Source organism: Syngnathus floridae, chromosome 5, assembly GCF_059516105.1.
Source record: "Syngnathus floridae isolate MCC-2025c chromosome 5, RoL_Sflo_1.0, whole genome shotgun sequence".
NCBI classification, from domain to species: domain Eukaryota; kingdom Metazoa; phylum Chordata; class Actinopteri; order Syngnathiformes; family Syngnathidae; genus Syngnathus; species Syngnathus floridae.
This window is the reverse complement of record NC_142417.1, coordinates 10541316-10555297: the sequence shown is the minus strand read 5'-3', so window position 1 is coordinate 10555297 and position 13982 is coordinate 10541316. Positions and strand designations below refer to the sequence as shown.

General features: G+C 42.9%; 1 protein-coding gene across 3 annotated transcripts in view; it reads right to left on the bottom strand.

Moving 5' to 3' along the window:
* rorb (RAR-related orphan receptor B) overlaps positions 1 to 13982 on the bottom strand; it is a 20423-nt gene extending 6441 nt beyond the window's left edge. Inside the window, exons 1-5 of one of the 3 annotated variants that reach the window (XM_088376200.1) lie at positions 13638 to 13982; positions 1262 to 1347; positions 1013 to 1154; positions 436 to 867; positions 147 to 268 (exon numbers count right to left, since the gene is read on the bottom strand). In XM_088376200.1, coding sequence (XP_088232326.1) covers positions 147 to 268; positions 436 to 867; positions 1013 to 1154; positions 1262 to 1347; positions 13638 to 13644 — 789 coding nt within the window. In that variant the 5' untranslated portion in view covers positions 13645 to 13982. Of the gene's footprint in view, positions 1 to 146; positions 269 to 435; positions 868 to 1012; positions 1155 to 1261; positions 1348 to 1828; positions 1977 to 13637 lie in introns of those variants that run through there. The other 2 variants (XM_088376199.1, XM_088376201.1) reach the window with 2 other exon arrangements.

The following is a 13982-nucleotide window of genomic DNA, read 5'->3' as shown; positions in this document are numbered from 1 at the left end:
TTCATGAAGAATATGAATTAAGTGACATCTCAAATCAGAGTACAATGCATGACTAGGAGGGGAGCGATGGGAAAACTCCACAGAAAACCCTAAATCTAAATTGTTCACATCAAACAAGGAGAATAGTGTCATAAAAGGAAACTCACCTTGCTCTGGTACATTTTGACTTCCTCATAGGAGTGTGTTTGCCAGGCCAACTGTTGCAACTCCTCTGAGGTGTACTGACACGTCTCCAGATGAGACTTGATGATATTCTGAGCAATGCGGTCTGGGCGAGAGGAGGTAAGTCAATTCAGTATCTGCTATCTGTTGCGTGTACACTCGTTCTGTATGCATTTGTTGTTGTGTTTCTATACAATCTAAGAGTGATTAGAGCATTTGTGAATTTGTCACCTATTTTGTCACTTGGGTTTGTGTGTTTGACGTGATCTTTACCTAGTTCTCCCATGCTGACGTTGTTGTGTCCCAGTTGACTGTCCTGGTAGCCAGCATAGCTGAACAGGTTGGGCACTGGCGTCAAGTCGTAGACTGGCTCCTGTTTTATGTGCTTCATGCCCGACATGTCCAAACCTGACTGGTCTGGAGACGGCTGGGTGGAATCCATCCCATAGTAGCCCCCTGGAAGTCCAGCACCATTAGCGTGGCCACCCTTGGGCAGGTCAATGACGTGACCATTGGCATAAGTGCCCCCAATCTCATGGTTGAGGGTTGACAGTCCATTGGTTAGGCTAGATGAGTAAACCCGTGCCAAAGCTTCCGCTTCCCCCGTCTGCTGTTGCCGCTGCTCCTGTAGTCGGGCCTGATGCTTTTGGACCTCTGCATACAGACTGTCACGTTGTTTCTTTGACATGCGTCCAAACTTCACCGCTAACAAAGAAGAGGGGCAGAGAGATGCCAGATGCAGGATTAGAATTGTGACGTGATTTAGCTTTTGTTTTACTCATGCATTTATGTCAGCATTGTTCATTTCCCGTACAAGATACTTGTAAATTGTAGACCAAAAGGGCCTCACCATCTCTGGACATTCCTAGGGCTAGACACTTTTGAAGGCGGCAGTGTTGGCATCGGTTGCGGTTTGTTCTGTCGATGAGGCAGTTCCTCTGGCGGGGGCAGGAGTAGGATGCGTTGTTCTGCTGACTCCTTCGGAAGAATCCCTGTTTGCACGTCAACACAATGCATTAATACTGACTCGGGGTATCTGAACAAAACATACAAACTCCTTTTGAGATGTTGTGTTGTCTTCCACTTTGTGAAATCTTACCTTACAACCCTCACATGTGATGACTCCGTAGTGGATGCCTGATGATTTGTCTCCGCAAATTTTGCACGGTATTACTTCGATTTGAGCTGCAAGCAGAAAAAAGTGCAAAGAGAAACATTTTCAAATGTGAGGGTGAAGTAAAGCACAGTGAGAGGACTTAAATGACAATTGACTGTAAAGCCCCGAAGCGTTATAAAAAGACCTTCACAAGGGCAGTGTGACATGTAGACCTTGTGTACGTCTTTGCAAGAGTTTCTCTAATGACTGCAACATCGCGGAGCGTATGCTTGCTCCCAAGTACACACTCAAACACCTTGGTGACAAGGCAGCATTAATTGTGGGTCTCTTCTTTGTGCTCCACTTGAAGGAACCACCCCTGCGGGTTCGTAATGTCACCCGTAATGAAAAAAACAGATGTTACATCACTACCTGCCAATTTTCACTCACTCGATCAAAATTTCACATTTCAGCCTTTCCTTTACAATCCACGCACTTAGTTATTTAACGACGTTTTTTTTTCTGTTTAAAGTCTAGATTTATTTGTTTCCCTTTTAAAATATTACTCACTGTGTATAGGCAGCTCCATGTGCAGCCAAAACCAAAGGCACAGTATAAAAACAACAGAAGCTGTTTCACTGTATCACACAAGCGCACCTGTTGCGAGTGTAGTTCAGCCTATCTTCCATAGTCAATGGAAAGCAAAAGCTGCAGCTCCTGCTAAGTGATACGCACATGTATGCAGTGATAGGCAGGTCTGTCTGCTGAGATGGCACACTCTCTAAAGAGATTACACAGCCTATCTAATCCTAAATTATTTCCCAACAAGATGGTGGTAGTGCTGAACACTGTTTTAAAATATCCATCCATTTACCAGTAAAATCCATGCATTGTTCAGCAAGTTACGTTATTTTTTCAAGAAATTAATCTGGAGTCCGAAAGGATCCTGTTGCTTTTCCATCCATGTGCCATTTGCGTGGGTTCCCACAAAAATGGGCAAAACCTCTGCTGTCAAACTGCAAACTACTGTATACTCGTGATGCAACACAACATTGTAAAGTACAATGAGTATAGTAAAATAATATTTCTCAGACAGTGTTAATGTTACCTTACTGTACGATTTTAACTGTAGGTTGTATCAAATAAAAAAGTGACTCCATGCGTCATACGTATATTTATCCAGAGCCAATATTTAAATAGTACGTTACATTTCATATGTGCTCACGAATAAAATAATTGTGTGTAGGAACGAGTGTTCAGTGTGTATAATTGGATAATCCCACATGCGGATCACTGGAAACACTTCTGTCTAATACGACTGAGTAGTTATGGACGGGGACTGCTGCACCCTAAGTGGTCTTTCTACTCCAACTCTTCGTATGCAGATGAGTAATTCCACAATGTGGTGGACAACAATAGTTTTCAGTTGACTAATATTTGTGTCCACTGGGAAACCAAATGTCATTTTTCTCGAAATAATCCAAGTGCTTTTTAGGACAAGAGGCAAAAAATGAATCATTTTGTTGCTTTGGACTTGTTAGTCTTTTGATGGAGGGCTGCACACTTTTTTTTTTTAAACTAAATCTAGTACCACTCATGGTGTGAGTTGTGGTGCAGCTCAAGACCTGACCCATTTCCACCCATTCCTGCCCAACTGGCTTTAAAATGGGTCAGAGCAGACGACGCACAGTTGACACATGGATGGGGTAGAAAATGAACATGGCCTTTGAAATGTCTCATTTGTGTCTGGGACCATCCAGACTTGTTATGTCTCATTCACATTAATGTCTGGTGTTTTCAATCCTCTTACCTGATTTTATGATTCAGTTTATTTTGTCTACATTTGCTTGCTGTGACGTGGATACATGTACTGTAAATTTACATTGATTTCCTGCAAAGGTTTATGTCTGTATGAGCATGTGTTGACAACTCTGCTCCAGTGATTACAATACATCTATATTCACCACATGTCTTCTGGGAGATTGTACTCCTTTTTGTACTCGTACATATGCCCAAAGGAGCACAAGCGTGTGGGCATGAGCATTGTTTCAGTGAGCGTTTGTGTTCCAGTGACTTTTTCCACAAATAAAGAGACAAGAACAGTGAAGTATGTGCATGGCACGTGTGCGTGTTTGCAAATGTGTGTGTGGGTGTGCGTATTGTGGACCGTGCGCATGTGATGTGCTCATTGCCAGCGGGGACTGTCAGGTAGGATATGGGGATACGGTCATGACAGCATTGCTGTTGCCAGGGTGACCACCCACTCGCTGCACTCGTCTAGCTGTCGCAGCAATGATGTGCTAAGCTGTCACACTCTTAAAGGAAGTGATGTCACCGAGCATCCCGTTTGCACCCCCCCTTCCCGTCTCGTTCTATCACGGCTGCCGAGGATTTAGGAATTGCTAAAGCGAAGGACTCCCACTTCTTCCTTTTAGTAGACAATCCTTGCTTTTTTATACCTCGGCTGCACGGATGGATTAAAGCAGAATTAAGATTTATGTGTGCTCAAACCGTGGTTTGTATTTATTTGAAAAGTTATACTGATCTTTACACAAACTTGGTGATTTTCTACAATGAAGTACTTGAGGCAAAAAGTCGTACCAGGCTACTAGTGTATGATTCAAAAACTCTTTTGCTATTTGTGTCTACATACTTAGCTCATCTCGGCCTATTACCCTTCATCTGTGTAGATTCTCAGTCCTGATAAGGCTCTAAATCGATGGAATCTTGTTTTTTGAAGGTGTTTCTCCTCTAATTCCAAACGTTGTAAAATTTAGGTGTGGAGTCCCTATTTCTTGCTTATGATTTGTCTGGCATGGAGCAAGGGAGCTTTGTTGTGGAATTCAGGAAGTTATACAGAGCAGTATCACAGTTGGAGGATACGTTGCTGCTAGGGAGTGGGGAGGACGCCTGAACTCAGTGACTGACAGCCCTGTTGACCACCGGGAGTGTGAATGTTTATCTTGAGGTTCTTATGTAAGAGCAGGACTGCAACGCTGGCGATTCCTCAGCTAAGAGGAGGATCAGTCTCAAGCTCATGAGAGAGAAAGAGAAAGACAACTTCAGAAATAACAAGGCCAGATAGCTGTGCTGTTAACGCTGCGTGTGTGCGTGCGTGTGTGTGTGTATAGCTGATTGTGGCCATGAGATCTATATTACACTAGCACGTGCATTATCATAATTGATTTTTAATGAAGTGAGGTTCTCCTGTGTATTTCCTGGGCTGCCCCTCTTTAAATAGAGTCCTAATTATCTACTAGGGGGAATGTGCTACTAGGGGGAAAAAAAAAAGCAGGCCGCCGCTTTCTTTACAATGTTTCATCTTAAAACACACGCTTATAAGGGATTCTGAACAGAAATGCATGTACATAAATGAAGTGACATGAATTAAGATTCCATATTCATCATGTAACTACAAATGCAGTCCACTAGATGTTGCTGTGCATGTAAAGCTTGTTTGTGCGTGTGTGTGTGTGTGTTGTTGAGAAGAGCCAGACTGGACATGCATGTTTCATTTTTTCAGCCTGCGGGATGGCTCCAAAAGAGAAAAGCTCCCAGAGCAACTCATAGCGCACAAATGGAGTGAATTGGGTGCTGCAGTTTCCCCGTTTAATGGAACAGTTGATATCACTTTCTATCCTAACTTTTGCCAACGTGAGGCACTTCAGTAAGGCAAACAAAACTCCGGAGGTCCCAGGGGGTGACTTGTACGTAGAGGATGGCTGTGGGTGGTGTTTCTACGTTATTAAAAATGTGAATTGTTTCTTTCCAAGTTAACGAGATACTATCTTGTGGCAGAATGAAGGAGATCGACATTTTCTCCTTCCCTCCCCTGAAGCCTGCTTGTTAAATGTGAACAAGTCTGCCGCTGGTCTTAGATGTCTCACGCACTCGGAATTATCTTATCACTATTCGCCATCCCTTCCGCACTTCATTCTGTTTGACATTGCCGCACGTCTCTGAGTGTTCCTCCACGCTGTAAGTGGCTGTGTGACTTGGAAATCATCTCAGTTTCTGTATTTCATGATCTATTTCCATCTCACGGAAGAACTCCTTGTCGTATAAAGCCAAGAGAGGAACGAGCTTTTTCTTCCCATCCGCTGATGATGAAAAACACTGCAAAAACTTCTGCTGCTGTGATTGCCAAGTGAATTAAGTCACACTTCTGGGAATAGCGCATAAGAATACTGCTTGGGTTATCTCCCCTGTGTCTCCTCTCATGTTTGCACATCTTACTGTCCCATTAAAATCAATGAAACGCTCCTCTCCCGATGGATTCAAATGGACTTGAGCAGCACGTCGGCTCACTTGCTGAGTGAAACATCTAAAACTTTGGACTTTGTGCTCTTCTTGACAAACTCATTTTCAATCATTTTTTTTCAATCATCCATACTACTTGTGTTCTTCGCCTCGCAGACGTCTGTGTTTTTCTGCGGGCGTCTGTCATTGTGTTTGAACACCGTGCATTTATAAATGTATACTGTATCGGAAATTTTACTTTGCGGCACGCCTGATAGACCTCACAACTCTTTCATTTTACTTTAATTCCCAGTCAATGAGAGTATGTATTGAAAACAATACTACACTGATCATCTAAACACATCTAAACACGTGCAATATGCTATGGACAGCTCTGAATCAAATGCAAAATTTGTGATTCGTTTGTTTTGAACGGCTGATTCTCAATTCAATTCGAGTCGCCTTCGATTTGTGCATAGCACTAAATAAATAGTCTGACATGATAGTAATGCAACAGAGTGTAACTTGTTTTAAAGAGAACTGGCTGTCTAATCCAGAAACAAACATTTGATTTGCATAAGAAAAGTAACATTTTGTGTTTACCAGTCATTATACTGCAACGTTTCCAGCTCCCCATTTTGGTTTCATTACGAGAGTGGTTGATACACTAAGCAGAAGTGAGGCAAAAAGCAGCTTCCAGTTTTTGTAGTACACCTCACAACTTTACAATTTGGTCAGATTGCTTCCATTCTCTGTATTTAGTGACAGATATTGACTCACGGAGAACACCTGCTTCCACACTAACATGAGGTTTGAAACATCCTTGAGAGCGTGTACAGGCTGCTGTTTTTTAAAATAATAATCATAATGCCACACAGCAGCAATAGCTTGCCTCCCCCCGCCGGGTCCCTCCAAACATGTCTTTGTCACACTGTTACAGCATGTACGGTGACTGAACACATTTATTAGACCCTCCACCATGGATTTGTCTCAGAGACCATCCAGCATTTTGCTTCTCCCAACCCCGTGAAATCCATCGTCACCAAAGCCCCCCGGCACAACGGTCTGTGCACACATATGTATAAAAAAAAAAAAAAAAAAAAAACACTCGCTTGCCCTAACCCCCCATGCTGTGTGTCAGAGGGCATGAGGCTGTCCAGCTTGCCATACAGCCACAAAGCACTCTGGGTAATTGCTCAGATAGCAGGTCTGGGATCAGCTGCAGTTTGCTCAAAGAATATTGTGCTGCAGCATGATTGGATACCACAGAGAGGGAACAGAAGGGGGCCACTGGCTGTTATCCAGTGCATCGATTCGCTCTCACACACACACGTGCACGCGCACAAAATTTGCAACACATTCAGATATGCTCGAATGCATAAATTACTGTGAGCTCATTTTGGGGGAAAAAAACAGACATTACTGTATGACATTCTATGCTTAACCCCCTCTCTCCCCTCTCCCCCCCCTCCCCACACACACACACGCACGCACACACATACACACACACACACACACACACACACACACTCAGTCTCCCACCCAATGCAGCATGTGTCCTCAGATGGATAAGAGGAGAAGGAGGCGTGGGAAAAAATCCACAGGGTAAACCCAACCCCTACCCCAAAACATATACACACGCACACACACACACACACACACACACACACACACACACACACACACACACACACACACACACACACACACACACACACACACACACACACACACACACACACACACACAAAGTCTGCCCATCTGCCTCCTCTGATCTGCCTCTCATGGCCACTGTACACACTCATACACAGACGTACACTCACGCCCTTCAATCCCCTGGGTGACCCCGTAGGACCCCGACAGCCTTTGACCTTTCCTTAAGGACCGAGTGAACGCATCAGGGTGGAACGGGTCCAAGTGTGAGAGGTCTGCATCTGGTCATTAGGATCCTGAAATCAGCCATGAAAATGAACACGCAGCACACGCACATGGCTTTCTGTCTTGTATCGCTCACTGTCATGATTTGCTCTTCACATCAGCACACATGCGTGCGTGTGCACCGACGGGGTGGTTGTGTCCATATTTTGCTTGGATTGAGGCAATGAACGTGCAGCAGAAGATGTTTGCACACGCTGAGTGAGGTCGTTCCCTCCTGGGGTGGGAAAATAATGTTTGTTGGCGCTAGCCATGTCCTCATCCTCCTTCAATGCTCCTCCTATGGTGTTTCTCTTGAGTCTAATTGTAGTTGACAGTGTGTGTGTCCGTGTGTGTTTCTTCGAGGGGGGAAGGGAGAGAAAAAGGTGGCTATTCCAGAGAGCCAAAGAAAGGTTAGAGATACTAATATGAGCGAAGGAAGCGACATGCATGCAAAGACAAAGAGAAAAGTCTTAATTTCTTGCATAAATTGGAAGGACTGACTAAACTGGTAAATGCAACTGAAGCAGGGAGTTTTCTGAGTAAGGCCTACTGGGTGCGAAAAAAAATTGTGTATCCAATGCAAAACCACGTAGGACGTTGCGATTCACTCGAGAAATATGAAATTTTAAGATGAAGAGGAGGAAGAAAATAAGTTGGACTTAATTATGCCTGAACACTTTCGGTCCGATAAAGCACCTCATAAGGCTCGTATTTAATAATGATAATAATAATAATATATTTGAATTGTATAGCACTTTTAAAGGGCCACATATCTGAAAAACACCAGAAAATCTTATGGTAAAAAATCATTTAATGAAATTCATTTTCATCGATTGGTGACCATAAGATGATTTTATCATGCACAAATTACTGCATATTAAGACACCCATTGAAATACAAATAAAGTGTCAGTCTAGTTTATGTCCTATCTCTTACAGTCATGTCAAATTGTGTTTTCAGTCTCATTTTGTTTGTTAATACTGGCTGAGTGACATCCCACTACTCTAATAGTGGTGCTGGTGGTATCCATTTCAAACTCGTACCTTGAACCAAATCTTGTATCCAAGGGTGTCAAAATACTCTAATCTGTAAAAAGTTTACTTGATTGGGAGAAACTTGTTGGCTTCCTTAGAGACACGACAAAAAAAGACCATAATGACTGCACAGTTAAATGGGCTGAAATTGCACACAGCCCACATAATCCTTAAGTGATTTAGCCAAGGTATTTGTCGTACTTTGGTTGAACTAGCTGATTTTTTTTTTCACACTTGTGACTGTGAAAGCCATTTTTTCCAGTAACTGAATCTTTTGACACTTTACTGCCTCAAGTTAGGATTCTTCCACGCTGCTTGTGTGTTTATGTATTCCTGCGAGTGAAGCCAGAGTGAACGCGGGCATATGAATGAGAGAGGCCGTTGGAGCTGCAGTGTGTGTTTGAATGCATGCGTGTGCCTTTCTGTTTAAGTGCGAGAGCATGCGATATATGTGTGTGTCCTCTCTCAGGGATGGCCACTAATAGCTCGCCTCGGGCAACAATTTAACTCAGCCTAACAAGGTTCTCCCCAAAGTGGCCCCAGGGGCATCTCTGGCAGAGGCAAATTGATCACAAAGACTCACACACAGCCTGCTCTGCTCTTCACCTGCTTTCTCTCCATTTCTCGATCTCTCTCTAGTGGCATGATTTAACAGAATACATTATCAACGTTAAATTGGAGTCGAGTGAGTAAAAGTAGCAGCGGTCTCGGTTTCATAATTTCATTCCCTTTACGAAGGAATGATAAGAGACCTCACGTCAACTGTGTGTGTTCTCACACACGCACACGCACACATATGAACTTGGGCTGAGTGAGGTTGCTCAAGAGAGAGCGATAGAGAGAGAGGAGAGGATGATGAGAAGGAAAGATAGTCCTAATAAGAATCTCTTCAATGGGATTACAAGCACTAAAACAGGCTAATCTTTGTCATTAAGAAAAGATGCACTTGGCTAAATCACAGGCTTATTGTTGCGACGTGCAAGCTTTGCACCTGCCAACACAACACCTTCAGTTAGCAGAAACATCCAGAGGTATGATTTTAAATACAGAGGCCTGATTTTAAATTACACGTAGCGACTAATTGTATTTAACTTGTGGCGGATAAATTCCTCTTAAGAAATGACTTTTTGTGCATGATAAAATGTTTGATCCCCAATGTGTAGCTATGCATATTCATAAAAGGAGGTAGAAATGTAACAGTGACACAAACCTACAGTCAATGGAGTAATCTGATTTTGTGTTGGATAAGCAGCAGTTTCCAAGAGTGGACTTTGGATGCCACCGTTATGGGTGCAGGCAGGCGTTGGTTGTTCACTGCTGAGCGCAACTACCGTTTGCAAATGTAATCTAATCACGGTATCTATAACAGTATGCGTGTGTATGTCTAGCATTTAGACACAATGTGTATTTGACGCAAATTAACTAAACATCCTCTTCTTTAAGCACACATGCGTGCACGCTTACTTTATTATGTAACCCTTAAGACTTTTAATTGCTCTCCTTTCTTATCTCAGTCTCATTCTCCTGCCCTTCCTTTTATTTCCACCTACAGACTTGAAATGCCTGCTTTAGCATTTCTTCACCTCAAATCTGCTCATCTACAAGTGCAGATAATGAAATAATTTCACACGACATTGAGTTGAAATGAAGAAGAAAACAATAATTGCCGTAACACTCCATACCCTCCTTTTCCTTTTTCGACTATATTTGGGCTCTCATAACTTTCTTTCTACGCAAAGTTATGGACAAACAATAATATATTATTTCCTGTTCAGCTACTCTGCAGGTGTTTTTACCCATCCAAAGCTTTTCTTCTAGTAAAACATTTGTGATTAAGAAGAAACAAACTTTTGTCTAAATCTGAGAAAAATGCCAATATTGAATATTGCTGTAGACATTCTTCCTTCACTAAAATCAGTAAAATTGGCATAAGAGGACTTATGACTTCAAGGCAGATTTAGTTTCGGAGTGGTTCAGTGCTGAAAATCCCTTATGATGTAGTTATAAAGTGGCTACACAAACTCAAGTGTGCCATATAGCCCACGCTTTATGTGTATTAAGATTTCAAGAGAAAAGAGAGAGACTAAGGAAAGAAGGGGGACAGCGTTCGGCTCATTTCCCCGAGATAGCGACGGCGGGATAAAACCAACATGAAGTCTATGCTGAGCTCAAGCTAAACAAACATGAGCTATGATAGCGGCTCAGTGGGACTACAGGAGTGCCATCGGGCCACACACACGCACGCACACACACGCACAAAACGCGGTATGTGTTGGCTATTGGGACATGAGTCCCACATGTGTGTTGCAACAGCATCCAAGCCGTAGCTCAGTCAGTAGGGCTGCGTTGAGGGATTAACAATGTGGCCTTGCATGGGCTTGGGGTAATCTCTCCTCTCTTCTTACATAACACTCGCCATTAGTCAGCACAAACGCACAATAAACAACACAATCGTCACTAACTGAGTCAGACAACAGACCACTCAGGCCTCCAATAATAGTGCACATTGAATATTTCACAGCATGAAATAAAGTAGCAGATTATTTGATGTCTCCGGAGTGGGATTCCGACAATCTCGATTCAGCCCTGTTTTCGTTTGCGCTCTTTTTGTCTGTTTGGATTCAGTATGGTCTATACATCTCACTTTGTATGAAAATATGGAAAAAAACCATCTTAAATTACAGGATTGAGCTATGGTTGAAGTAATGTCATCTGAGTGACGCACTCTTATAGATTTATCTGAACAGACTGCTTCCGTTGGATTTGATGAAAAATCGATCCCGGGATGCTTCGGAATCGGACGGATCAATGCACAAGCCTCCACAGTAAAACAGGATGAAACTAATTCTATTGGCATGAAGCCGTCATGCGTAGTATTTGACCGTCTGTGTGTGTGTGTGTGTTGAGAGATGCTATCTATCTGTGCGTATGAGCACTTTGGGAACAAAAGCAGTGAATAGCATCTTTTGCAATATGTATTTTACAGCATCACCCCACCTGTTGTGGCACTTTTTGACCTTATCTCGACTTCACCTTACGAGTGGAGCGTTCCTCTCTTTTCATCATCCTATCGTTTCCCGAGTGTGGGAAATTCTGATTGACATATCGCCAGACACTGCAGATCAAATGGCGCTTTGACTGTCCCGCTCCCGCCTTACAGACCCCCACCGCTTCGGCTACTTCATGGTGAACTCTTTGACCTAGGTGCATCCAAGTGGCACAAAGACTTTGTCTGACGTTGCAGCAAATGCAAACATGTCCCACACAAGATGAATAAAACTAGTATTACTCCTATAAATATATAGTTTGGGTATATGAATAGGAAGGAAAATGTAAATTTGGTTTTAGATCAAAATTAAAAAAGTCAAGCATCAGGTTGATGTTAAACAAATTTTTTTCATTTTTATACCATTTTGTGAAGGCACAATGTAAAACACGCATTATTTGAAGTGCAAAAAGGCTCCGATTATATTCCTGGATCCGTGTGCAGTTTTTTGTTTTCCTTGGCCGGCAAAAGAGTGACATCATAGTCAGTCGGAACTTCAGATGTTGTGGCTACTGTTAAATGAGAATTACCACGGCACATGAGAGACCTCTATTTTTTATAGCCTTGTGGTTGTGAGCACATTTCTATGTAAGGGCAGCTGAGAGACACTCACACACAGGTTGAGAGTGGGGGGCGCTCAGCCCACACTGATTTAATTCTATCTGACAAAACCCTTTCGGGCGTGCAGAGGGAGAGAGGAAGCTGGAGAGAGATAGAGATGGAGAAAGAGGGGTGAGAGAGACGCTTCAGGGGCCTCCTCTGCTAACCGCGGCTGTAAAGTGAAAGCTGGAGCTTCCCGTAGAACCCCCCCTTGAAGCCTCCCATGCGCAACAGTGGTCGCTAGAATGTGAACAAAAACAAATGCAAGGAGCATGACAGAGGAGTTTGGTCGAAGATGACAGAAAAGGAGGTGGGCTATGTTTGTCTGTTTTTTTTTTCGTTGTTGTTTTTTCTGGCTCAAGGATGTGGTGGCATTAAGCAGCAGCAGCAGCAGCAGAAAATGTTAAATGACATCCAAATACATAAATCATGACAGTGAGCAGAACATACATCCTATTGATGCGGTGCTTGAGGGCTATTTATAATTTTGTATCAATTTGGATAATGTTTGCAATGGATTTCACTGCTGCTGTTGAGATTTATTGTTTATTTTTCAACTAAAATAAATAAACTATATATATATATGTATATATATATACATATATATATAGTATTTTTGTACAGCAAACCAATTTCATGAGTCTTTTAACTGAATAATTCAGTGTTGTATTTTAAAGAATTATAGTAAATATTCACTACACCAATAATGATCACATTTATTGGCTATGTCCACACAACACGTGCATAGTATAGTTGACACCGTTAAAATGATGTTTTAACTAGTGAGGTTTGATATAATTGTTTTGCAGTAACGCATTTTAATAAAGTTCAACTTCGTCTCAGCCTGAATTGCGCAAAAAGTCCCTATAAAACTAAATCCGCAAAGGGATATTAACATTCCAAATAGGCCCCACTGTAACTGTGCGACAACTGCAAACAATATACAATGTTGTTTTATGTCGAACACTGTACATGGAGAAAAAAAATTGGTAAGTGGCGGTCCGCAGGCTTGTGAGTGTGTTTGTAAGTGCATGCGCGCGTGTAGAGAGAGTGAGAAAGACGCGGAATGAGAGAGAGCCAACTTGACTTTGACGTTGAAATTGAACATGCCGGCCAACTTGCAGAGAAATGGGTTAGTGGACCTCAGGACAAATGGCCCTGGAACATCCAATAAACTTTGTACCCAACTCCAAATCATCAAGGCAAACCAAAGGCGAATAAAAATTGTATTTCCATCATGCGGCAATTTCCGGTTGGCGAGCTGATATGGATTGACTAAAGTGATTGACAAAAGTGATTAACCGGGCGCCACTTTTAATTTCCCCTCATGCGTGGACTTGCTCACCTGCTCATTTGACGCGCGGAAATAAACTTTTATATACTTGCGTAGCTGTGTATCGTAGTGAAATCGACTAGCGAGCTAAAACATACAAATAAACATTCATACAAAAAACTCCCACAATAAACTTTCAAGAACATGTAACGATCCCGCCACACCGCGTGCATGCATGCATGCATGCGTGCGTGGAGTTGGTGCTCTTACCTCGCATGGTGTTGCTGTTGCGCCTCACTTCCCAAAGCAGCAGTCATGAAGAAATAAACATAAACACTAAAACGAAAAAGGGGCGTCTCGGCAGGCAAGATCCTCTGTTAAATAATAAAACAACTAACAACTCAAAGAATGTCGACGAGCTGCGTCGATGACCGCTGCCCTGATTGGAGGCGGCTTGTGCGCTAAAAGCATCCCAGACGGAGGCGCAGGGAGGCGGACTGAGGTCGGTCGGCGTGTCGGTGGTTGCGCTCTGGTCTTGCGGTCGCTTTCATGACATCTGCGCTCTCACCTCTACCGGAGGGTTCCACTGTTTTCTGCCGGCTGAGGGAGGGGAGA